This window comes from Apodemus sylvaticus, chromosome 16, assembly GCF_947179515.1.
Source record: "Apodemus sylvaticus chromosome 16, mApoSyl1.1, whole genome shotgun sequence".
NCBI lineage: Eukaryota > Metazoa > Chordata > Mammalia > Rodentia > Muridae > Apodemus > Apodemus sylvaticus.
In genome coordinates, this window is record NC_067487.1 from 38,436,958 (window position 1) to 38,463,890 (window position 26,933).

The 26,933-nt window shown below is 41.1% G+C and overlaps 1 protein-coding gene across 1 annotated transcript in view; it reads right to left on the reverse strand.

Moving 5' to 3' along the window:
- Positions 1 to 23,452, reverse strand: part of Mroh2b (maestro heat like repeat family member 2B) — a 64,723-nt gene extending 41,271 nt beyond the window's left edge. Inside the window, exons 1-18 of the mRNA XM_052159680.1 lie at positions 23,437 to 23,452; positions 22,014 to 22,075; positions 19,513 to 19,623; positions 18,251 to 18,410; positions 17,354 to 17,452; positions 16,768 to 16,922; positions 13,770 to 13,910; positions 13,352 to 13,444; positions 13,180 to 13,249; positions 10,263 to 10,376; positions 8,930 to 9,003; positions 7,561 to 7,683; positions 6,510 to 6,623; positions 5,067 to 5,223; positions 4,872 to 4,912; positions 3,830 to 3,971; positions 2,589 to 2,632; positions 455 to 562 (exon numbers count right to left, since the gene is read on the reverse strand). Coding sequence (XP_052015640.1) covers positions 455 to 562; positions 2,589 to 2,632; positions 3,830 to 3,971; positions 4,872 to 4,912; positions 5,067 to 5,223; positions 6,510 to 6,623; positions 7,561 to 7,683; positions 8,930 to 9,003; positions 10,263 to 10,376; positions 13,180 to 13,249; positions 13,352 to 13,444; positions 13,770 to 13,910; positions 16,768 to 16,922; positions 17,354 to 17,452; positions 18,251 to 18,410; positions 19,513 to 19,623; positions 22,014 to 22,075; positions 23,437 to 23,452 — 1,824 coding nt within the window. The remainder of the gene's footprint in view (positions 1 to 454; positions 563 to 2,588; positions 2,633 to 3,829; positions 3,972 to 4,871; positions 4,913 to 5,066; positions 5,224 to 6,509; positions 6,624 to 7,560; positions 7,684 to 8,929; positions 9,004 to 10,262; positions 10,377 to 13,179; positions 13,250 to 13,351; positions 13,445 to 13,769; positions 13,911 to 16,767; positions 16,923 to 17,353; positions 17,453 to 18,250; positions 18,411 to 19,512; positions 19,624 to 22,013; positions 22,076 to 23,436) is intronic.
- Positions 23,453 to 26,933: the final 3,481 nt, after the last annotated feature.

Consider the following 26,933-nt stretch of genomic DNA (forward strand, 5'->3'; position numbering starts at 1 on the left):
TAGAATGGGCTATGGGCATGATACAATTGAACACAAGAACTAGATTTTGAAAAACCTCTTGCCACTAACCTTGCTGAATTTTAGTGCTGTGTCTGGTTGCCCAGCTTGTGACAATGGCATAACAGAAATCAAAGCACAGACAGGCATTTAACCTGTTCTGAGATTTACCTTCCTGTGTCCATTATTCCTTCTTTAGAGGAGATTCCTGGATTATAGGCAAGTGCATACCTATTGTATGCCAATAGTCCTTAAAGATGCATGGGCACCTGTAAGCATGTTGGTCTACATGTTGGGTGAAGAGAAGAGAGTACTCAACACTCAGCAAGGGACTTAAGGGAACTCCTTCTCTAATCATTCCTTTCTCCTTTTAGTTGTAGACAAGACAAGATGGAGGTTTGAGCAGCCATTTTAGATCATAAGGTGGATTCCAAAGTCCCTTTGTTGAGAAACCAACCTTCTCCATAGAGGTGTTGGAGTAACTGTCCATTTGTAGGCTGAAGTCCCGACTCAGTTGGCTGGTCCAGGCCACATCACTGATTTTCCATAAAGATTCCTTGAGCAACTGTTGCAGGAAGTGAAAGGTAGATGTGAGTTTGACTATTTTGGGGATTTTCCTATTACTTCTCTCACTTTCTAAAGTATAAGTGTATATATAATTGGGACCATTCCTTTCTCATTAAGTAACTTGTTATCTTGGAACCTTTCCCTTCATTTATTTTTAAAACAACTTTCTGATATGCTCTGAATTCCCATTAAGACAAAAATACACAGATGTCGAAATTACATAAGTACCTTCGTTTCCTCTCTTAAACAAAACTTATACAAAGATTAAAATAGAATACAATCAGAAGCAAATTTCAGTTAACATTTTCCAAGTTTTGATAGAGTTGGAAAAACTCCATTAGTCAATGTTTGTGTGTCTTATTGCCTATGAAATATGAGAGCAAGAGAGAGAGAGAAAGAGTTTTCAGAGAGGGAATGAAATGTCTTTAAGAACCAAACAGAGGCACAGGTGCATTTCTACCAACTTGCCCTTTTCTAAGTGGATCTTCTTGATCTTACCAGATGTTCCCAAAAAGAATCAGAGAGGAGACTCTTGAATCCTTGTATTGCTTCATGGGATGATGTCTTAAAAGGATTTTTTTGTCTCATTGGAGGACAAAAATCTGTTAGGATTTTTAAAACATATTATTTCTTTTATATTCTCTCTTCTCTAAGCTTAGAAAAGAACACTTAGTGTCAAAGGCCCGTGGAAAGATTGTACGCACTTTTAAAACCAGAGCTCAGCTAGTGGGCCTTTTAAAGAAAAGAAATGGAATAGTCTTGGAACTTTGAGGGAAGAACATATGTTACACGGCTTTGAAAAAAAAAGATTAGCTGCACACTCAAGACTGGAAGAAGGAAAGAAACTGTTCTGGAGGCTTCCTGCTAGGAAAAAAAAAGAAATTCCTCATCACAAAAGCTATTTTAAAAACAGTAGCTGGTAAATGCATGGTGGGGATTTTGAGACAGGAAGGAGGAATATAAGCAAAGTAGGACTGTAAGAACCGAGGACAGGCTGAGCAGGGCTATCACTTTCCGATCTCCCAGTGCATCATTTTTGTCCAACAGAAACAAATGTTGATTTTGGAAGAAGCATTGAAAGGAGGCAGAGGAAGTAACATGGAGGGGTCATTGAAAACTAACACTTTTGCAATTAAAAAAAAAAACCCAAACCAACATTTACTTATTGGTTCATGTGTAGAGGTGCAAAGGCCATTTGTAGGAGTTGGTCCTCTTCTTCCTCCATAGAGGAATGGTGATGCAACTCCGGGTTGTCAGTCTTGGGAACAAGCTCTCTGATCTGCTGAGTTATTTTGCTAGCCTGGAAAGTGGCATACTCAAGAAGCCACAGGAAATTCTTAGGCAGACAGATTATGATGGGAAATCTTCCATACCAAGCAAAAAGAAAAACAAAACAAAACAAAAAACAAACAAAACCCCCTCCCTGTCTCTGAGGTTCTCTACTGCCTGTGGATTCCTGAGATGGAAAACTCCTGCCCTCTCATGCCTGCAATTTGACATTCCCTGAAGCAATGTTTAGATTTAGAAGTCCAAGGAGTTTCTTGGTCACAGAGGAGACTGTTTTCTGGAGAAAGGATACAGCAGGGGCCTTTGGGTTTTAGAAACTAGGGGTGGGTGAGGATAACAAGAAACAGGCAGAAAGAAAGAATTTCATTTTGGAGCACAGAAATGGGATTCACATTAATCTGTCTTTGGTGAATTACAAATGAAGGGGATAAAATTCCTTGTAAAGTCAAGATTTAAGAAAGAGAAAGATACTAAGTATACAATCATCATAACATACTCTTTAACACAGTCAAACTGAAGAACAAATACTGTTTTCATTATGTCTTAAAGAAGATTTAAGAGAGGATCGTGAACATGCTAGTCATTTTCCCAAGTCAAGATGCTTCTTCCTCTTTACAATGCATTCTTTTGCTGTTAATAAGAAGAGGGATAATGAGGTGATTCGCTGTCCATCATCAATAGTTCTTGAGGATCCCTCCTTACCTGCTACGCATCAGTAAGTTAGGACCCACCCTTACCTGTAACAGCATGGTTTCCCAAAGCACGACGCTGGCATTATTTCCTAGAGATGAAAATGATGTAGTAACTTCAAATCAGTCAACTTCAATTCTCCCTGACTCAACATCTAGTGGATAAGGGTGTTCCAACCCAAGCTTTCTCTTAGTTCAGGATGAGTGTTTTGAGATGAAATTTACTGTGTTGGCAACTTTAAATCTCTTGTCAAATAGACAGTGTCCTTAATCTATTAATATCTATTTTTGTTATTTTCAGAATTAATGGCTGAAATAAACACATTTTGTTATGCATATTTTAACATTAATGCTATTTTAGTTTGTTTTGGAAAGCTTTAACGTGTGTGTGTGTGTGTGTGTGTGTGTGTGTGTGTGCATGTCCCCCCCAACCTTCCAATGCATACTCTTGAACACATATATGGAGGTCAGAGGGCAACTTTCAGGGACTGTTTATCTTCTACCATGCAGGCGCCAGAGACCCAACACAGACTGTCAGGCTTGGTGGCAAATGCCTTTAGCCACCAAAACATCACCCGCCCCCCCCCCCCTTTTTTTAATCATATAGCCCAACCTGGCCTCAAACTTCACTGTGTATCTGAGAATGACTTTGAATAAGATTGTTTCCACATCTCAATTATGAGAATCAGAGGCATGCATCAGCAAGCAGCTACTCTTAGGTAATAGAAAAGAAAAATGTTTCTTTTCTTTTTTTTTTTTCCTACTGTTCAAAGTTTATTTGGTGTATTCATTGGCATGACACTTGAGTGGTTGGTTCCATCACCCATAGGCAGATCTTACATTTAACATAATATTGCAATGCACACTACACACACATATATACATAAAATATCCTGTAGAACAATTATGCACAAGATATGCATAATGGACTTACACACTGGCAACAGGTTATGACTAACTGGGAACTTGTTAGCCTAGGCATGTTTGGTGAGGGTACACAGGGCAGTAATACAGCAGGCTCACAGGGTAATCCAAGCCTGCACAATGTTTCTGTATGAGGGAAAGAAATCAGAGCAAAAAGAAAAGTTCCCAGAGAGCTGCCACCCTGACCCATGATCTAGATGGTAAGGAGTCAAGTCAAACAAAACAGGGCTGACTACCTTTCCCATCAAGGTCATTGCCTTCATTGCCTAAGATAAGTAGTCTTGCCTTATGGGGTTACAGATAAATGGGGCATTTCTCTGTGGTCTTGCCTCCTAACATAAAGATACAGCCACATTCTCTCATACCTTCCAGAGGCTGCAGGAGTGCAGGCATGCGTGTTTTCCACATCTCTACCAGTTTAGGATGGATTATCTCAGGCATTATCTTCAGAAGACCTATTGCACCGGCCCCACACAACTGCCCTAAACTGGCCAGTATAGAGATCACCTACAAGGCAGAGCAGGAAATGAGCGAGTGAGAATGTGTATACTAGGCCTGCTTTTGCTTTGTCCTCACACTTTCCTCTCATCCCTAAATCAGATGCTCTTTTTTTTTTTTAATCAAAGAAGCTAAGTCTCTTCTTACTCAAGGATGAAGTTAATATTTAGACTATTCTTTCATTTCTCTGTTCTTTTTCCTTCCTTTTTTCTTTCTTTCTTTGGCCTGAGGATAAAGGTGAAAAAAAATACATGGAAACAAGGAACAGAAAAGTTAAAGGAAATAATCAATATTTGGATTTACTCATTGTTCTGGCTGGTTTTGTGTGTCAGCTTGACACAGGTTGGAGTTATCACAGAGAAAGGAGCTTCAGTTGGGGAAGTGCCTCCATGAGATCCAGCTGTGGGGTGGGGCATTTTCTCAATTGCTGATCAAGTGGGGAGGGTCCCTTGTGGGTGGTGTTCTCTCTGGGATGGTAGTCTTGGGTTCTATGAGAAAGCAAACTGAGGGGAAGCCAGGGGAAGCAAGCCAGGAAGAAATATTCCTCCATGGCCTCTGCATCAGCTCCTGCTTCCTGACCTGCTTGGGATAAGGGATTTGATTGATGGTACTTACACGTGAGACTCAGTATACATTTATTTTAATTTTAATTTTGGGGGGCTCATCTTGGATCTGAATCTGCGTCCCACGTTTATTTTTAAATAATTAAGTTTGGTAAGAGTTTCAGAGTGAGAGGTTTATATTGTCAGTAGTAAGTTTTCATAAATGCCATCAGTGTAGGAGAGAATCATTTCCTCTCAGTGTCTCTTTGAGAGTGTTTCGGCAATTTTTTTCTCAGGATTTTATTTTAACCTGAACTGTCTGCATTATCAGCTTAAATTTATTCCATCTTGGTTCTTTGTCACTCACCAGAAGTCGTGCCAGCAGCTGCTGGGGTGAAGGAAGTTTCACTAGAAAGAGAAAGCAATTTTCATCATCACCGCAGGGGGGGCCCGGGGACATTCATACCGGGGTCGGGTGTGAGCTTAAAGTGTGCTTGGTAGCCATTCTGGAATGAAGTCTCTCAAGACAGAAGTGTTTTGCTTTATGTATGGATGTACGAACCAGCTCCTGTAGAGATGACAAGTGCGGTTGACTCTTGGATATCTCGCTTCTTCTTCTCTTCTGCCATAATCAGAATTCGGATGATGTTGAGCAGGTAGTCCAGTGTTCCTGTGTATTCCTCAGGTACCACGTAAGTCAGGATTCGAGGCCACAGCACCTGTAGAAAACATGGAAAGGGTTGCTTCTCATTTCCCATACTTCCTAATATCCTCTTATGGCCCCCCCCCCTTTGTTTTAGAACCCTCTCTTTTGGGTGCTGCTGGATGGCTCCTATATCTGGCATCTGGCCCGATAGACAGTTTCTTTCTCTTAGGCCACCCGTGTGCCATTCCATGAGGTCCCCACACGGATTCTTTTCTGTATTTAGCCTTTGATTAACATTTTCGTTTGTTCACCATCCACGAGGCAAGAGTTCAATATGCCAGGTTCTTTGACGTTTAATCAAGGAATCCTAAAATGTCAAGAATCCTGGGAATTCTTTTTTTCTTCTACTTTACTGATTCCTTGATAAGAATCAAGTTTAAAACTTTATTGTGTACCAGAAATACTGGTACTTTTTCCGATGTAGACTCTGATATGCTGATTTATTAGGTTTATAGCTTCAAAATATGCTTTTGAAATAAATATTCCAAATAACTCAAGAACTATATAGTAGCCTAGATGAAGACTCAGATCTGCTACAATGGGGGAGGGGTGGGGCAGAAGACCATATCGATTGCATCGTGGATGTAACAGTGATTTTGAGTCATCGAAATTTGTTTTGCTCAAGAAAAATAGTTTCTTAGAATCATTGCTTTGCAGTTTAGATTAACTTTGTCTCCCACGATCCCTGAGCCTGGGTACATTAAAACTGCTCTTTCTTCTTTACACTATTTCTAGGTAGGTTAAGATAAGAAGAGAAGTAATATATTAGAATTCCCATGAACTGAAATGTACTCTCTACACATAAATAACCCATATCCATTGCCTTAATTATCTGGCTTTGAGAATCATCTCTCAGCTGTGTACTGAGCATCAAATTGCAATTCTTACAGAGTATCAGAAAAGCTAAGGCTATACCTTGTGTGAACTCATGCCTTTAACCCCAAGTGAGCAGGACCTTAGACAGGTGATCACAGTAACTTAAGTGGTAATAAAAGTCCCTTATTGAGTAGGGGCTGTCTCAGATTCTATTTCCTGCCATTGGATTCCCTTCTCCTACTTGGAGTGGTAGAGGATGTGCTAAGTCCTACTGGGATTAGATGTTTCAGGGTGGGGTGGTACCCAAAGATGGCTCCCCCTTCTCTGAAGTGAAGTCATGGGGTGGGGGAGGGATTTGTAAGGGTGAGACTGGAAGGAGAAGGAGGTAGGGCTGCAATCAGGATGTAAAGTGAATTTAAAAAAGTAAATTATTGAAAAACAAAAACAAAAACCAAAACCAAAAAACAAAAGAAAGTCCCTTACCTGGGGCATCCCAATCACCAGTGGATCCAGGGATTTTAAGATCTCAAGACTTGTTTCTTGAACAGATTTTTCCCCATTTTCATCTTCTTGGGAGTTAGATTTAATTGGTTTCTCCTTTAAAAAATTTTAAACAATTTCCTTTAACCTTACTTTGGTGTGTTTTTAAACGCTGGACAGCCTAACGACTCATGGAATACACCCATCTGGATCCCTGATACCAATCTCGTCGCCATTGGAGAAATGGGCTAGAAGATACACGACTGGCTAAAACACCAAAAGAAGGGTTCTAAGGCTCTCTTGGGTGCTGTCCTTTTTCTCTGTCCCTGAGGCTTTTTACTATTTTCTCTAGGGAAGAAAATGTAAATCACTGTTTGCCAGTGGAATGGATTCTAATTTCACATGTGACCATCTTCCTAAAATGGCTTGAGCTCTCACACACCTTCCTTGACAGAAAGCTAGTCTCAGTTGCTATGGCCTGAATGTTTTTTTTTCTGTTACAGATTCAAATGTTGAAATCTTAGACCTCAAAGTGATGGTATAAATAATGGTGGTGCTCCAATGGCGGTTAGGTTGTAGGCATGTGATCGAATGGGAGTTTTTTAGAAGCAACCTAAGAATCAGTCAGTCTCTGCATCACACTGAAAGGGCACTGTGTGGGAGGAAGCACCTCTCATTAGACACAGAATCTTAAATATTGTTTAGAAGTTGCCCAGCTCAAGGTATTATTGCGATTATGACTCAAATAAAGTCACGACTGTCGTATATGTATTTATGTTCAAAGCCATTTAAATTGTTTTAGCATCCCTCATCTGAGGCCCTTAGAGGGTATGTTGCTTTCTCAGAGAAAACTGACTTATCCTAGTGTGTATTTGTTTTAAGTGAGAAGTGACATCAGTGAAAGGGAAAGCAACCTGAGAAAACCAGGGGGTCAGAGAAATAATAGAAGTGGTAAGACAGAAGGTTGTACTTGGGCGCCATTGTTTTCTTTCTGGCTCATTGAGTCAACTGCACTTGAAGGACTATTACAATCAAAACTGTAGCTTGCTCATACCAAGTTCCTGTTGGACATGGCAAACTGGGAGAAGATGTAATCAATCAAGGGCCAGCCTTCTCGAGCTTCGATGTATCCTTTTTCACACATGGTTTGGATGAGAAGAAGAGTGGACAGCCGTACCTGAGAGAAGAGTAATACAACTGAAATGATTTATGCTTCACGGAGGAGAGGGTGGCCCTTCCACATGCCTGTCAACTTCAGAGCTGCCCAGAGTTGGGAACTTAAAAAAAATATACATTTTTACCCAATCATGATTTATTACAGTATCTCTTAGGTAGAAATTCGTTCTTTTCATGAGTTCCAAACTACTATTTCACATGAAAATTAAAATAATTATTCATTTTTTCTTATTATAATTTTTCTAACATGAAAAATTTGAATAATAGGAGGCAGGAAACATCAGGCAATCTCTTCTAAGACTTAATCTTGATGGCCTCAGGTTGAAAACTAGGATATCTATGCTAAGAAAAAGACCCATAGCTTATTTTTGGGAAGAAGGTGCACTATCATTTTAAGAAATATTTATTTTTGAAATTATAATGCAATTATATCATTTACCCATTCTGTCTGAACCCTGTCATATATCTGTCCATGTTCTGTTTCATACTTGTCTCCCTTTTTTTATTGTTATCACACACACACACACACACACACACACACACACACACACACACACACATATCCATGTATATATAATAGATTTTTTAAATATGTATATACAAAACGCTCTGTGTGTATAGTGTTTCTTTACTATGTATGTTTTCAGGGCTGACCATTTGGTATTGATAGCCAGTGCTCTTCCCCAGGGAAGATTCGTTCTTCAGTATTCATAGTTGTTTCCATCCTTTCCTCTGCTCATGGTCAGCCCGTCTCTTGTTGTTCTTGCTCAGCTCACATTTTGGTAGTCATCTTTTTAATGAAATTTCTATTTATTTTGTGTGTGCATGTGCATGTGCATGTATTCTACAGCACTCATGTGGGTGGAGATAAGCAGACAACTTGCCGGAATGAGTCTTTCCTTCTAGCATGTGGGTACCCGGGTTATCATGCTTAGCAGCAGGTGTATTTTCTCCCTGAGCAATTTCTTCAGCACATATCATCTTTGTAAGTAACCTAGGAAAACCTATTTGAAGAGCATCACAGACGTGGGCGGGGAAACGTCTTTTATTCCACTAGGAAGCCTTGGAGCTGCATGTAAATTAGAATGTAATTTATCTTTTGAGGTCGAGTTCTTTTAAAAAATGACAATGACCACTGAGCAATTTATAAAAAAAAGTTTCACACTAAATCCTCAAAGAACTAGAATAATTTTAATCATTCCTAAAGCCACCACCAACCAAACAGAAGTGCCAGTTAACATTCTTACTTTTACACTGAGGTCACCCATGACAAGTTTGACTGTCTTTTCGATTGAAGTTGTATGATTCCTAAACTTGGGCTCTGAAAATCAAAAGGAGAAACTGAGGTCAGACACAGTAGGAATACAGTATGATCTTGAATTAGTGAAAAACATATAGAACTGAAGCCCACAATTCAAAGGCTCTGCTTGTTAACATTATATGCTACTCCGTCTTCTATCTCTTTTATCTTCTAATCATTAACCACGCCAATTACCCTTTTAGTTTTCTGTTACATCTGCTTCTTCCATCACAGGTTAAATGACAGCATGCACTGAATACTCCATGCTCAGGCTGTAAAATTTAAGGCTATTTTGTATTGTTACCAGCGGATTCTTAAACAACTAGACTTTTAAACCTACCATGTTATGAAAAAAATTGAATTCTCACATTTTACTGAATTCAGGATATCAATCATTTAATAGTATATCATTATTTTTTTTACTGTACCAAATAAGAAAAAATAATACAGTGGACAATTAGAATTAAAAAATATTAATGAAAAATATGTTCACTATTATGAAAATGTAATTTTTGAACATAATGTGATATAATGACTCATTACATTCTATTCTGTTCTAAATGCAGAGAATTCTATACCCCTTCACCAAAACTGCTGAGTCTTCCTTCCTTTTTTTTTTAAATTGGATATTTTCTTTATTTACATTTCAAATGTTATCCCCTTTCCCGGTTTCCCTGCCTCCCATCTGTCTTCTAAACCCCCTATTCCATCTCCCTCCCCTGCTTCTAGGAGGGTATTCCTCCACCCACCCCACTCCCACCTCCCACCCTCGATTCCCCTACACTGGGGCATCTATCGAACCTTCATAGGATCATGGACCTCTCCTCCCATTGATGCCTGACACGGCAATCCTCTGCTACATATGCAGCTGGGGCTATGTGTACTCCTTGGTCGATATCTTAGTCCGTGGGAACTCTGGAGGGGGGGCGTCTGCTTGGTTGATATTGTTGTTCTTCCTATGGGGTTGAACCCCTTCAGCTCCTTCCGTCCTTTCTCTAACTCCTCCATTGGGGACTCTGAGCTCCCACTGGGTCTTCTAATTTTTTAAATGTAACTCTTCAAATTTCTTTATCTTTCTCAATGAAATGCAATTGTAAATTTCACAAAAGCAGGAAAATAACTGAAAATGCCTCCTTAGACAGGGGAGGTTACAGAAGACCAATTAGACAGTTTTTCCTGTATGTGACCTCACACAGAAGATGTAGCAGAGGGTTTGGGGGCCATGGGCCTCTGCTACTGTCTTGCTGATGAACTATTCTGGCTTCATCTTTAATGCTTACCCTCAGCATTGATGGTTGATCGTAACAGAGTTAAGATTCCTGTTCGAACAGCCTCATTGGTACTTCTTATTTGTTCATCAAAAAAATCCAGCAGGTCTACAGGGTTGGCATGAGCTGCAGGTTTAGAAATACCAAGCTTGAAAGGATACCTTCAAAAGATTCGTATTAGCACATGCTAATTATACATTACATCATTTAATATGTGCATGTAACGTATGGAGGGACTCATTTTCTTCTTAGGTAAGGTACTTGTTGTGAGTGAGAGGACAGGAATTTCCTCTTGAGGGTTGTCAGGGCCACGCTGTGGTTGGTTGGAGTTGTGACTTCCGGGCATCCATAGTTCTTCTGTAAGTAGTAGTATAGAACTAGCTGAGCAGTTTGTTTTCTTAGATACTTAGAGAGCTTGGGCTACACTCCTCCAGCCTGTGTATTTAGCCTCATATGGAAGTTAGGAACTTTGGAATGACAATCTAGAGAAGGCTAGTAGAAGGCCTACTAATTCCGAGGAACTAAGAAGGAAGAAGAGGGCCCTAATCCTGGAAAGGCTTGATCCAGCATTGTAGGGGAGTACCAGGACAGAGAAAAGGGAGGGGGGAAAGATAGGAGAATGGATGGAGAGAAGAGGACTTATGGGACATATGGGGGGGGGACTGGGAAAGGAGAAAGCTTTTATAATGTAAACAAAGAATATAGAAAATAAAAAAAGAAGAAGAATCTTAATCTTATATCAGACATAAAAAAAAAAAAAAAGAAAAGGGGCATATGAATGGGCGTGGCAAGCTCAATGAAGATGAAGGCAGAGACTGGACCGATGCCTCACCAGCTGGGAAGTTAGAGGGCGACAGGGCAGAGCAATGGAATGCCTGGATCGGGGGTGGTGGTGGTGGTGGTGGTGGTGGGTGGAGGGCACTTTGAGTTAGAAGTGGTCAGAGTAAAGTGAACTAGCGAGTCAGACGTACAGAGAAGAAGCATGCCCATCATCAGAGGAGCTGGGAGAGGACAGGGAGGGCTGGAGAGAATGCTCAGCAGTCAACCGCACTGATTGCTCATCTAAAGGGCCATGGCTTGATTCCCAGCACCCACAGTGCCTCAAAATCATCTTTCACTCCCATTACGGGTAATTCAAACCTGTATGGTATGTACTCACTGATAAGTGGGTATTAGGCAGAAAGCTCGGGGATACCCACGATACAACTCATAGAGCATGTGAAGCTCAAGAAAAAGGAAGACCAAAGTGTGGGTGCTCCAGTACTTCCGGGGAGGGGGAGCAAAATACAGGAGGTAGAGATGGGAGGGACTTGGGAGGAAGAAAGGAGGGAGAGAAGACGGAGGGGTAGGATCAGGTATGGGATGAGATGGGGATGATAGGCAGAGGGTCAGAAAGTTGAACAGAGGTATGTAGCAATGGGGGATGGGGAACTGGGGCTAGCTAGCCACAAAGTCCCAGATGCCAGGGAGCAAGAGGCTTCCAGGACCCAACAGGGATGAGATCAGCTGAAATACCCAACAAACGGGAGGAAGAACCTGTAGAGACCATATCCAGAGGTTAGGCAAGGCCCCTGGTTGAGGGATGGGGCCACCCACTCATCTCCAAACTTTTAACCCAGAATGGCTCATGTCTAAAGGAAATACAGGGACAAAGTATGGAGCAGAGACTGAAGGAAAGGCCATTGAGAAACTGCCCCACCTGGGGATCCATCCCATATACAGAGACCAAACCCAGACACTATTGCTGATGACAAGAAGTGCTTGCCGACAGGAGCCTGTTATAGCTGTCTTCTGAGAGACTCAGCTAGAGCCTAACAAATACAAAGGCGGATGCTCACAGCCAAACATTGGACTGAGCATGGGGTCCCCAATTGAGGGTTAGAAAAAGGACTGAAGGAGCTGAAGGGGTTTGTAACCCCATAGGAAGAACAACAACACCAGCTAACTAGACTCCCCTGAGCTCCCAGGAACTCAACCACCAACCAAAGAGTACACATGGAGGGACCCATGGCCCCAGGTGCATATATAGCAGAGGATGGGAGGAGAGGCCCTTGGCCCTCTGAAAGCTTGATGCCCCAGTGTAGGGGAGGTGAGGTGGGAGTGAGTGGGTATGGGGGTGGGTAGGGAAGCACTGTCATAGAAGCAGGGGGAGGGTGGAGGGGATGGGAGTTTCCTAAGGGGAAACCTGGAAAAGGGGATAGCATTTGAAATGTAAATAAATGAAATATCCAATAAAAATGTCAAAAAATACTTAAAAACATAATAGATATGTAATGAAGTAAGAAAGATCTGGAGGAGGTGGACTCTCGGAGGCATCCAAAGCCTATTTTCAAATGTGCTGATACAGGGACTTTTGCATCTCCTTTGTAATCTGTGCCAGGTGTTTAAAAGATGATAGGAAGGAGATGTATGGTAATGCAAAAGTAAAACAGAGAGAGAGAGAGAGAGAGAGAGAGAGAGAGAGAGAGAGAGAGAGAGAGAGAGAGAGAGAGAGAGAAAAAAGAAAAAGAGGAGAAAGAGGAGAGAGAATTTTTTTTAAAAGTTCTTGGCAATTAAAGGAATGACCAAGAATGAGATGAAGAACCAAGCCACGATTTAGGACTTGAAAATGTCGCAGCGTCTGATATACTCAAAGGAAAAGCAATGTCCTATCTATAGGGTGAGAAATTCATGCTGGTTTCCCAGAAAAATCTTCTGATTGGTAGCATATAATATTCGCTACCCAGAATCACCTTGTCCTGGGTAGCCTGGCATGACATACCACCCATGCCACCCCTCCTGCGATCCTCTGGGGGAGAAGGGCGGGCAGAGACTGCTGCGAGCTTAAGGAACATTCTGTTATGTGTGGAAGCAGTTCCAGTGACAGGACTCTCTCCCATCTTTGTCACTTTGAGCCCTCTCTATTGGCACTCTGGATGCTGGGTCATACCTAGAATGAGGAAACAGCTTGACGCTTCAAGTTTGTTTTCCTTTATTGGAGGTTCTGGAACTTTGCAGGTCTGAATGGGGAGGGACAACGACAATCGGAGAGGAAGCAGAGGTCAAAAAGGCGAGAAATCATGTGAACCGAACAAAGAGATCCGACGGCACGAACTTCCTACCTGGTGCAGCAGACTGGCGAGGATCGACCTCCTCAGGTTCTTCGGGAGGACCGTGTCATAGAGGACGGCGGCAGTGAGGATCTGCTTTAGACTCTAAAACGGAAGCGCTCATGGGTTAGTGGACTGTTGCCAGTGAGGCAGCCACACAGGAGATAAAGGCCAATGAGTACATTTTACGAGAAGAACAAACCCAATTGTGCCTCAGTTACGAGAGTTTTCATAGTGATTCTGATGTCCCCAGCTCGGAGTGACAGCTCCCTGCTCCTCTTTGCAGTTTCCGTCAGCAGTTGTGGTGAGCTCGCTCTGCTCTGCTCCAGTGGGTGGATAAAGGGAGCTACTGAACAGGTGTTTGAGGTCCCTAAGCTTTTTTGAAACTTGGTGTCCGTGGAAAAGTTTCAAATGGAGCCCCTCCTCTCACCTGTGTGATGTAGAAGTCATTCTCCTTGTCACGGTACTGGATGAGGAGCCAGGATATTTGGCCCAGCGCGAATTCACAAAAGTCTTCCCGATGCAGCAGCAGGCTCACGGTGGGGCCATGGGCCTTAATTATGGCCAAAGTCTGTAGAGGCAATAGACAAAGATCATTGATGACACCGTGCTATGTTTTGTGGCTAGCTTTCAGTGTATGGGTGCTTTGGGGACTCCATAAACACAAAAATCTCCCTTAGGGGGGGAAAAGTACCTTTAGAAACAAAGCCATTCTATTTTGTTTTGTTTTGCTTTTTTTGGAAAATGCACGAGCTTGTATAACCTCATTTATGTCTATGTGGATGTTCATGTCGATATTTGTTCTTTAATTGTTTTCAGTGTATAATCTCCCCGGCCTCTGTGTTTGTACACATGTGCAGATGTGTGCATGACTGAGGCTCACATATGGAAGTTAGAGGACAGCCTCAGGGGTCAGTCTTAATCTTCCATCTTGTGAGATAGGTTGCTTTTGTTTGTTTCTGTGTTAGTCAGGTGCCGCAGCCTACAGCTTCCTCTAATTCTCATGTCTTTGCCTCCTGCTCCCGGTAGGAATGTGCTGAGAATTCAGACGCCTGCCCCACCGTGTCTGACTTTTGTGTGAGTTCCGGAGATCCAAATTAAAGGTCATCAGACCTGTGCAACAAGTGCTTTACCAACATCTCTCATAGCCGCTTTCTTTCAACGTATTAATGAATTAAAAAATTTCCTGGTATTATAAAAATACTTTGGGACTCCATATTTCCTCAAGATTAAAACCTTCCATTTGGAGAGAAGCTTGAAAAGACACAGGATGGGAATGAAAACAATAGGGTATTTTCAGGGGATGTGAAACATTCCTTCCAGAAGGGAAGTCTGTTTTTAGTGAATTACCTTACCTTCTGAGATGGAAACCTTTCACTTTGCAGAGGAGGTAATTAAGACACAAGTTGTTTATATGGAGATGAAAAAGTAAGATGTTGTGTGAGGAGGTGAAACACTGCATCCTCTGAGAAGCTTATTAATAAGCTCAGGCAATGAAAAAAAAAAGTGTCTTCAGGAAGTTCCTGAAACGGACAAGGTTCACTAGGTCCTTCTTTCCCCAGGCATTTATCAGCAGTAAGGATCTGAGGGACTCTCTCAGGCCAGCTGAACTGCCTGAAGGAAGCAGAAGCCATCTGAGCTGCCTAGAAGAGGCTCAGAACAACTGAGCTACCTGGACACCCTTCAACTTGGTAGAGCCACCTGAATGCTGTGTAGCACACTGTACGTTTCTCACTCCCTTGAGCTGTTAGCCATGTTGCGATGGGCTTTGGTGATGTGGGTGTCTTGGAGTCATTTCTGCTCTTGTACCTAACCCCTCACCCAAATGCCTGCAAGGAAGTCCAATAAAACCTATTGGTTCACCAAGTTGGACTTTGGTGGTACTTGGTTCCCTGTCTGTGATGAGTTGATGCTTCTTCATGAATTTCCAAGAAGTGTCACACAGCATTGCATGCTGTTTTGTCTGTCTCCCCTCACACTATTTCCTCTACAATATTCTACTTACTTTCCTTCTTTTTTCAGGGCAAATTTGTTAAGATGCTTTGGTCTGAACTTCCTACCTCCACTTCTTACAACCCCCTCCCCCCAGCCCCCAGAGTTCGCTGTAACCTGGCTTCCATTTGACAATGGGAAAGAACAACTTCCAGAGCAGAACACATGACAGAGATTGATCATAAAAATCTAGCGTCTCACTATCTTTTTTGTCAAAAAGTAATTTTTAAGTAAAAACAAACAATTTGGTGTATAATTTGATAGCCTACATTCTGAAGCTAATGTATATGGTGATCTATAATGTTTTATTTTACAACAAACCATATTAAACTTTAGCAGGTCATTACACCACTGTTTATTTTACTTGAGACTGTCAGCTGCGATGGTTCTTCTAATGTACCTTACTGTGCACTGCATACTTTACAATGTTTTTCTTGACTTCTGTAGTAATGGCCTTTGCTTGCTATTTCGAAACTTCTTTTTTAGATTATGGCATCTCATTTTACTTTTCCTTGTCCTTCAGAAACCTTTATCCTTTATCCTGTCATGAGTTATTCCTTTGCATTTTCCCAGAACTCAATTTTTGCCACACTCATCTCTTCATGCTGTTCTTGGATGACACTATCCAAAATCATTCAGTTATTTAAATTATGATGATACCCAAACCTATGTAACTAGCTTTTGATTTTTTATCTTAATTATGAGCAGAAGGTATCCAGGCTGACTAATAAATATATCATAGGCATTTAAGCCACCATGAAATTGCAGTATTTTTGCACAGCTGAGAGAATTGTTTTGATGTTATTTATTTAACTGAGTTACTGGTAAACACCTGAGTTGTTTTTTTTTTTGGGGGGGGGCGTTGTTGTCTTTTGTCGAGTTAATGATTCAGTTCAAACATAGTTTATGACATACACAACATAAAAGAGTGGACGGTTTGTCATTTCCTCGTTTGTTCTCCCCACACATTGAAATACCAGAGTGAGATTTTGGTCTGCTCAAGCTTTGACACATCTCTGTCTTCTGAAACAGGATCAGGCATATTGTTGTCCTTCAAAAAACTTTTATGGGGCAATGGATACACAGTGACTTGAAGTAGACAGTAGAATTGGTAGAGTTAATACTATACCTTCTAAAACATAGCTAATGATATCCAGAAGTTCCACGTTTGCTGATTTATCCATGAAATATTCTTTTAAAAACTGCTTTAATAGCTTAAAGTGTAGGCAAGAAACCAAAGAAGTTCACTAAATTTTAAGCCACATAGATGTATATATATATGCAAGTATATATGTATATATACATTTTAGAAGCTGTGTGTGTGTGTGTGTGTGTGTGTGAAGTAAAATACACATATGTAAGCTACAACCAAACTCTAAATCTGGTATGACCAGCATGGGGGTTTGCAACTTGAGCCTTTCTGAATCCCCACTCACATGCATGGGTGAGGCCTGGGGGGCCCATTTCTCCATTATGTACCGGAACAGCATGAAGATCTTGTCAGAGAGCCGGTTAGCATCTAATTTGGGATATGGGAAATCTTTCCAGTGGTTGACATATTTATAAATGGACCTGCTGAATTTTTCAAGGGCTGCATTAAAAAAAAATACAACCACAGACTGAAACAAACATGAAGATGGAAAGAAACATCAAATTATTCTAAAAGAGAGGACAGGCAATTAATTAAAGTTCCTAAATCATCTTAAAACATCATCAAATAAACATGAAAATAAACATGAGAATTGTTTAGCCAATTTCAATTAATAGTTAACAAAGCATAAATTAAGATGGTTATTATATACTGTTACTAGGAGATAGTCTGTCCAGAATGGAACATATTTAACATAGCCAATGCCACATGTCAACTAGATTAAGTTATAGGTGGCGTTCTTACACATCGATGGCAGAGAAGATTTGATATAAAGTCTTTTGGAAACTCCGTGAGATCTATCTGCACCATGTGAGAAAGGTCGTGGAAGCACGTCTATTCTTAAGCGAAAAGGAAACCATAGGAATACCCACCTAGACAGAAGGTCTGCCTCATGCTTTCATCCTCCACCAGCCTGAGCATGGTCTGCATGGTGAGCAGGGTCATCATCATGAAGGGGATGCTCTGGGACACTGCAGTGAAGGGCACAAGAGGAAAGGGCGCGTGTCAGCACTTCCTGGCTGAGACAGGTGAGGAGCGGTAGGAAGATTGTGTTCTTGCTCTTCCTGCCCCAGTTGAAAGCCTGAATGTCATTAATCAAGGTGTTGTGGGTCTGAAGGACACCACTAGCTAGGTAGCCACCTATGCCTGCTGAATATTATTAAGTATTTTCTTTATTTACATTTCAAAAGTTCTCCCCTTTCCTGGTTTCCCCTTCAAAAACACCATATCCCATCCCCGCCTCCCCCTACTTACCAACCCACCCACTCCCTCTACCCTGTCTTAGCATTCCCCTATACTGGGGCATACAGCCAACCCGTTGAATACTAATAAACAATTTTGGATGGTTCCTTCCTTGATATCCCTATCTTGCATCTAGTTTTGCCCATGTCCCCAAGGCATAGTGAATAAACAGGTGCCCAATAGTATCTGTTCAATAAAATACTATAGAAACAAATGGTGGACATCCTTTTTCATTTAAGTGTCTTGTTATTGGCAGCTTCATAGAGAATGTGTTTCTGTAAATGTGAAGACAGGAGGGGAAGTGGAGGGTGGAAGACAGCCTGTTATATTTAGCAGTGCATCCTGAGTCAATGGCTGGTCATCAGGCTCAGCTCTGCTCACAGCATCGGCCATGTCTTTCTACCAATGGACTTTACTGTAGTAGAACACAGAGAGAGACAATCTTGCTTTTGCTTAACTTTCTGGGGCTTTAGACAATTAGTCAGGGGTAGCTATTTCCTAGGGAAGATGTAGGATGCCTTTCATACCGTAACTGGTTGCCAGTTCAGCCAGGGCAAGCACCACGAATTCATTTGGCAGCTCTAGAATTCTAAAGTTACTTTGCATTTCATACATCACAGAGTTGAAATCATGAGCAGCAAGAGACACCAACACCTCACCAGCCAGCATTCTGATCTCTCTGGGAATCTGAGAAGGGAAATAACAAGGTGTTAAATAGGTAGAAGAGTGAGTCTCAAGGGTGGGGGCAATAATCTATGCAGTAGTCTAAGTTCACCTCGATTTGGAAGAGAGTAAGAATGAACTGTTTCAAAGTCATAGTTCAGATCTCTCAGGTAGGTGTCAGTAACTTGACTCAATAATTCTGAGACAATTTTGGTGCAGTTCTTACAGACTTGGAGCCAACTGGCCTTTTTTTTCTTCAGACAAGAGTTTCACTCATGTAGTTCAGGGCAGACCTTGAACACATGACCCACCCTGCTCCTGCTTCCCAAGGGCTGGCATTACAGGCATGGGCTACCAATTCTAGCTCATTATTTTCTTGCTATTTAATCAGGTGCCTCAATGCAGAGTTTATGTTTTATGTTTAAGAAATATGAATTACTGTGGTGGAGTAAGAAAAAGTAAAAAGAACCGGACCAGGTGCTGAGTGCTTTACGTTTGTCCTCATTCTGATGACATTATCTTCAAATTTAGACATACTGGGAGACAGAGGCTTCTGTTTTGGATGGTGGTGAGCTAGGTAAATTTAACCAACCCTCCCACCAAGGCAAATGAAGCCACAACAAAAAACAAAACAAAACAAAACAAAACAAAACAAAAACCACTGTACTCATAAAAGTGCAAGAGAGCTTAAGCACAGAGTTTAAGCAATTCCTGTATTGAGATCTGAAACAAGTAGAGATTTCAGGATAATGGAGCCAGACGCAGAGATAGGAAGCAACACGGGAGCCGAGAGAACTGGGGTCCAGGCACTCTTTCTGTCAGCAGATTGCTGAGCTCCGCTGTCATCGTCTCTCACAAGTACAAACTTCCTCATCTAAAAAGGATGAATGGATGATACTACCTTTAATGTCTACTTTATATCTGTCTCATTTTCCTAATCTGTGCAGTGATGTCCAAGAGGCTCTGTAAGTAGCTCTATGTAAGCTACCGCAGAGAACAAATATTCCAGTTATGGTCCTGGCAGCCAGGACAGAAAGGGTTTTGTGCACCTACATGGTGTATTTGAGACACTCAAGGTCCCCGATAGCAGTCCTAGTGCACAATCACCACCAACACCCAAACTTACTTCCTCATCCCTCATGTCCTTAGAAGTGTAATAAATCAACCTTTGGACTATTGCATCATCCAAGATGTCAGTATTCTGAATAAAAGAAGTGAGATGACCATAAATGTCCTCCTGTGAATACAGAAGGGGACAAAAGTGTGAGTTGCAAACATAAAGAACTCAGATAAAGCCTAAATAAAGGACACCATGAAACTAAGAAAAGTATGTTGCTTAGATGCTCTAAGCATAATATGCATCTTTAGGAGTCAAGTACTTACATATAGAGCAACATTAATTCTAAATCTTATTTTGTTTCATTTGTAAGACAATATCTAATTGAACTGGAGGCAGGATAGTCAGTATCTCCAAGTGTCTGACCATCCCTGTTGTAGTGTTCTTAGGGCTGAGACCTTTGTTATGGTACTAAGGAGCACTCTATATCATTAAGGACATTGTTGCACTGTGAAGCTGTGCCCCAAGGAGTGTTACAGTCTTTTGTTTCATACATGTCTTTTCTGAGACCGTTTTGGATGGCAGTTCGTCTCCAGGAGACTTGTGATTTGAACAAATGTCCCTGTTGGGGCATTTACAAATCTTGTAGATGCTGAAGATGTCCTGTGAAGGATGAAAGGAAGACTGGAGTTCTCAGATCTCCAATTGCCTCAAGTACACGCCTCCAGAAACTGTACCAGTCTTCATTGTGTTTCTATTAGCCATAGGAAATGTTAGAAAAAGGTATAATTTGTCTTTCGTTGTGTTTCCTGAGTCTATTTAAGCACCTGTAAGATCTTGCCTTGCTCTACGTGTATTTTTTTTTTGACTTCTGAAGGCCTTGTTCTCTTGGCAAGGGTCACCCTCTAGTGCTTTTGTCATGTTTTGGAGCTGGGACATGCTCTTTATTTAGAGCATTTCACTAGTGTTCACAATTCTGTATGTTTGGTGCTACTAATAGACTCAGAACTGAAGAAACCATCATAGAGAACTTCACTTGTTGATTGTTGATTCTGTGAGTACTTCAGTCTTAGCACCTTGTACTGAATGCAGTGCTGGATAAGTTCATTTTGATATCACACTTGGGACCATTTTAATGAAAAAAAGACATCTCATATGTAGGCATGACTTTCCTGGAACTTGCTATGGAGACCAGGCTAATCTCAAACTCATAGGGTCTGCCTGTTTCTGTCTCTTGAGTGTGGGGATTAAAGGTATGATTAACCATACTTGACCCCATTTCTATTTCTTTAAAAAATGGTATTTATTTTTGTTTATTGCATGTTTCTGTGTGTATCTATGTACATGTGAGTATAGTGATTACAGAGGCCAGAAGAGGGAGTTAGATCCCCTGGAACTAGGATTTATAGGAACTAGGGCTATAGGAACTTAAGAGCTACTGTTTATAGATAGTGAGAACTGATCTGGGTCCTCTGCATGTGTTCTTAACTGCTGAGCTATTGGTGTTGACTCTTACACCATTTTCATTGATTGTTTTTTTCTCAGTGTGAAAGCAACTTAGAAGTGGCTGCTAAACTTTGGATTCTTTAGTCGAAACTATCACAATACTTAAACAGTCCAGAAATCATTTCCAAAGTGTCTCTAAATGTTTGAAAGTAGTGTTCTTTGGGAATGTTAATATCTACTATGAGATTCATAAAATGGTTGTTAATAATACCTAATGTTAGGGCCATCTCTATGAACTCCTATGCCTTGTCTTGCCATTGAAGGAAGTAATTAGAATCCCTGTTAGTGAGGCCAAGACTGGTACTTTCTTCAAGCTAACAACAGGCAAGCAGGGTTGAACATTACTAAGTCATGAGACAACAACATGGATATCACAAGAGGTGATGTTGAACAATTAGTAGGGTGACTTTGTTGGCATTCAACAGGCTTCTGATTGGATACGCTGCAACTGTCCTTATTTAGGTTAGTCACACAACGTGTTAGTGTTTCATTTTTCTCAGTTGTCAATTGAATATAGAAATACAATGGCATAGAGTTGTGAGGAATGAATATTGTATAACACATGTTATGTGGAGAGCTTTACACACTCGACTTCATAGACAAGTGTTCAGTGAAAGGCGGTAACTGCTATTGGGCTGTTGACGGCTGAAAAGCCTTCAATTTTCAGAGTAATTTTCAGGTTGTAGGACAGGATGATAGATAGGCATGGGAAGTCTTTGCACATTTTCAAAGCAATCCTCACATTACAAGGAAGAGAATCTAACTCAGAGGGTTAGAAATCTGGTATTTCCCTCTCTCCACACCTACCAGCATAGAGTTATGAACAAGAGTATTCTTAAGTAACTTCTGTGAGTCTTGAAATGCTAAACACCATTATTTCAGTACTATAGTGACTTCTATTACAAACACATTTTCTAAAAGATTTAGTGACATAAGAGAAGTCAGGAAAAGAGAGGGAGGAGAAGGAGGATGAGGAGGAGGAAGAGGCCAAAGCAAAGGAGACTGTGTATGGATTGTCTCAATAGCTGGATTATAGAGGTGAATAAGAAAGAGAACTCACATACCTTGGTAATGTTGTCCTCCTTACTCAGCATCCCAATAGTGAGGTTAATATCTCCAAACATATCTAAATTACACAGACAAAGAATTAAAATATGTATCAAACTACACTCCCTGCCCCCAGCAGCTGTAGTCACAGATATTCACTTCTTGTCTGTCTCTATTCTCCTTTAAAATTTTTTTCTATTTTATAGCTAGCCCTTAATGATAGGGATATATTATACTTATATTTCTTATTTTTAAGAGACTTGAAACTAACAGGTGCATAGTGATTATTCAGTGTAAAAGTGCACATAGAGCATTCTGGATTCCCATGGATAGCTTTGATCAAGTGTGCATCACCTTCTCCATCTCCTCTAGTAAGGTCTGACTTCCAGGTTCAATGAGCTAAATCTTTCACATCTAATTAGCATTGGATGAAACAGTGGAACTCCTCAATTTTTCTTTTTGCCTCCCTTAATGAGCCCCTGTGTTTTCACCCCACATTTACTTCTTGTTTATCTGCCTTTCTGTGATTTCAAGGACTTTCTTCTGGCTCCATGTTCATGAAAGTTTGCTTTTCCCCCAATAAAGATCTAAGTATTGGCTTTGTATTTTTGTAGAAATAATGTCTGTTTTGACAAAGACTTGGAAAATCATGAATGCTACAGCTGCTACCACCACTATTGTCACTGCCATACCATCATCATCACACCACACCACCATACCACCATCACCAGCATATCACACCACACCACACCGCCATCACCATCACCAGCATATCACACCAGACCACCACCACCATACCACCATCACCACCACCATCACCAGCATATCACACCACATCACTAGCACCACACCACCAGCACCACACCACAGTACCACCAACCACCACCATCATCACCATTATTATACCACCACCATCACCACCATTACCATCACCACCATCATCAATAACAAAAACAATAACACCACCAAAAACAATAACAAAGTTGGAATCAAAAGATTGCAACAAATTCAGGCCAATAGCAGCCTGGAAGGAGAAACAGGTAAAGATGACTTATGTTTCTCTGAGCCAAGGACATATACTGTTACTGTAGAGCTTTTGGCAAAGCAAAAAAGATAGAGGTATTTTAAATTGGAAGAAAACATTGCCCAAAGATTTTAAAATATTCAAAATTAAATAAGAGCCAACCTCTCTGGTATATAGGTTAGGGTCCCTTTCCTTCAAGTAGATTAAAGTACAACTATCTCAGGCCTCCAATCTGCCATTGGCCATTTACAATTGACATTTTATTTTTAAATATTTTTCCATAAAGATGAGTAGAGGGAAATAATCTGGCCTCAACAAAAACCTTTCAGACTTACTTTGGTGGGTATAGTCATGCAAAACTCCCACATGTCAGTATGTATCAGAGTTCTCACTCCTCAAGACCCAGACATGCTTACCTCCATATTCTTCCATTCTGGGAGTTGTCTTGGTTGTTACAGGCTTTACAAGAGGCAGCACCTAAGTATCCGAAGCAGTTCAGCTAAAAAGTCAGTGAAGCAAGTTGACAACTTTCTCACATAAGGGTCCTTAAATGAAAATCCTTCTTTACTTGATTGGCTGGGTGACCTAGGAGCTTCTTGTGATGGGCTTGCTGTTGAAGTGGATGATGCTGGATTCTACCACCATCACATTTTCTTTGCCTCTGAGCTCCTGCTAACCAAGATGGCTGCATCTCACCGACTATTGTCTCTTTACAGGAGACCAGTATGTCTGAGGAGGAAGAGATTAGAAAGCAGAACTCAAACTATTGTTACAGAAGAAAGTAGCTGCTTTCCCCATTCTTGGGTCTATTGACCACAAGTTTAAGAATGGTGTGTATTGGTGGCCACTTTACTGGCCTGATGTTGGTAAAGCTTTTAGGTGGTCCTGATAGTTCTATTTGGTGAGGTCAGTCACACAACAGGGCATGCTCAGTGGACCGGAATGCCTGTCAGGGGCAGTTGCAAGGAATGACCAACTGACACAGCAGCCAAGTCGCTCTGGACCCCTCCCCACTGCTCCTCTGCCCACCACTCCTCACTGACTTATCAGAACCCTAAGCCTCCCGCAGGCTCGGGCTTTTTCTATTTATTTCATTTATTTCCTGTCTATTTGGTTTCAAATGATTTGTTGCATGGATATCTTGACTATGATATTTTCATAGGGCAGACCTGAATTTTGTCCAAATGCTCCTTAAGTCTAAATCTGTGTGATTGCAGTCTCATTCAGGGAGAATGATGACTTCTGGGAAAATATATAGGACTTGGTGTTCAGGGAAGGTGCTCATTGAAATTTTGATGGTTGCTTCTCAGGCTATTTATTTTTTATTAAAGAAATTTATTTCAGATTCAAAGATCAAGTGCTTGAAACTAAGCCTTTGGTTAATTCTTCAGTGGAGAATTTTTTTTTTACTTTTTTATTTGATATATTTTTAATTTAAATTTCAAATGATTTCCCCTTTTCTGGCCCCCCATACACAATGGAGTACTATTCAGTCATTAGAAACAATGAATTCATGAAATTCTTAGACAAATGGATGGAGTATTGGTATACATTCTTTGTAAATGGTGATAGATTTCATAATAAGAGCAATTTCAAGTAGATCATGCATTTTTACCCTACCACCCCATGTTCTTTATTTTCCATCTTCCTTCTTCCCTCTATTTGCTTCCCCCTTCTGCCATAATGTGCTGTCATATATATGTATATATGTATACATGTATATATGTATAAGTGTACATATGTGTATATGTCTATATGTGTATACATGTATGTTTACATATATGAATATATGTGTATGTGTATATGTATATATGCATGTGTATGCATTTCATGTATATGTATGTGTATATGTATATATATGTGCACACACACATATACATACATTCTAGGGTCTAGCATAACTGTCCTCTGAGAGGCTCTATCCAGCAGCTGACTGAAACAAATGATGGGGACTCTTAAGGAAGAGTTAGGGGAAGGATTGAAGATCCAGAAGAGGATAGGAACTCCACAGGAAGACCAACAGAGTCAACTTACCTGGACCCTTGGGGCTCTCAGAGACTGGACCACAAACCAAAGAACACACACAGGCTGGAATGAGCCCCCTGCACATAGGTAGCAGATGTGCAGCTTGGTTTTCATGTGGGTCCCCCAACAGCTGGAGCCAGGACTATCCCAAAAGCTGTAGCCTGACTGTGGTATCCATTCCCCACAGGGCTGCTTTGTCTGGCCGCAGTGGGAGAGGATGCATCTAATCCTGCAGAGACTTGATACACCAGTGTAGGGGGAGAACCAGGGGGGCCCTGGGAGAAGGGGAGGGGAGATAGGTGATGGGGGAGGGGCTCTGGAAGAGAGGGACTGGGAAGAGGGCACCATTTGGGATGTAAATAAATAAATTGAATGGAAAAAAATTTCTAGGCTCCACAAATGAGAAGAAATAGATACTTGTCTTCTGAGCCAGGCTTATTTTTCTTAATATTACAATACCCAGTGTTACCCATTTTTCTAGCAAAAAAAAAAGATTGATTTTAATTTGTAGCTGAATAAAGCTAGATTGTGTGCACACGCATGCACGTACGTATGTATGTACAAACACACACACACACACACACACACACACACACACACACACACACACAGAGATACCACATTTCATTTTACTCACTCTCTTCTTGGCAGACAGCTGGTACCACTTCGCTAATGTGAACAACACAGCAGAGAACTTGGATGTGCTAGTATCCCCGTGGTAGGACATGCACATGGGTACACACCCAGGAAAGCCAGAGCTGGTTCATATGGTAGCTCTAGCTTTAGTTTTGTGAGGGACTTCTACTCTCCACACTGTGGGTGGCTGCAGTAATTACACTCCTACCAGCAGTGTATGAGAATTTTATCCTTACTAGCATTCCCCCCCCCACCCCTGCCATGTTTTGCCTTTTATTGATTGGGTTGCTTTTCTTTCGGTATTTAATTAGACTTTAGTTTTCAAATGTGTTCTAGATATCAATCCATGTCAGATGGATCATTAGCAAGGCGTTTTCTTCCATTCTGTATAGCCCCCCTCTTTATTATTTTCTTGGCTCTGCAGAGACTTCTTAATTTCATGCCATCCTATTTGTCAGTCCTTGGTGTTATTTCCTAAGTTGTGGACTCCTTTTTGGAGCATCCCTGCCTTTGTCTATGAAGATTTCCTCTGTGCTCCCCCACCTAGTGCTCTCAGAGTTGTGGAACTTACACCTCGTTGTTACACTGTGAACAGATCTTGTTAACCAGCCATCTAGTAGATGCATCTGTCTCCATTTTCCAGGTCAGCCTCACTTTTTCTGAGCATGCCATTCACAAGAACTTGTCCCAAGGTGCAACTGGTGCTCTCATTTAAAATGTGAATGTCAGGGCCTGCCTCAGACCTGGTAAATTCTAACCAGGCAGCAAGAGTCTCTGTTAGAATGAGTACTGATCCTTATTTTAGTAAAGATCATTAAGATCTAAGAAACACTTGGCAGGATCCTTCCCTTAATAGCCCACTAGTAAATAAGCAAACAGTTTGCCATGTTTTGTGAAGATGCTCATTATGATTGGAAAGGATAACTACTGTTCTTTTCCAGCGTTCTGGTTCAGTCGCACCATTAACAGACTAGTGATCCCGAAATTCAGTGCAGTTCTGAAAACATATACACGTAAGTAGTGTTATTTGGGTTAAACAGGTTTTGTGTGTGTGTGTGTATGCCTAAATCTACATGTGTATATATATTCATATATATATATGTGTGTGTGTATAGGTTTATATATATTTAGAAATATGTGTGTGTAACCCAAATGCATATGTGCACACATATATGCAGATACACCCACAGGTCACACACAAACAACAAAGACAAAGAGAATGTGACTTTTAGTGGGAGTGTGGGGGGCAGTG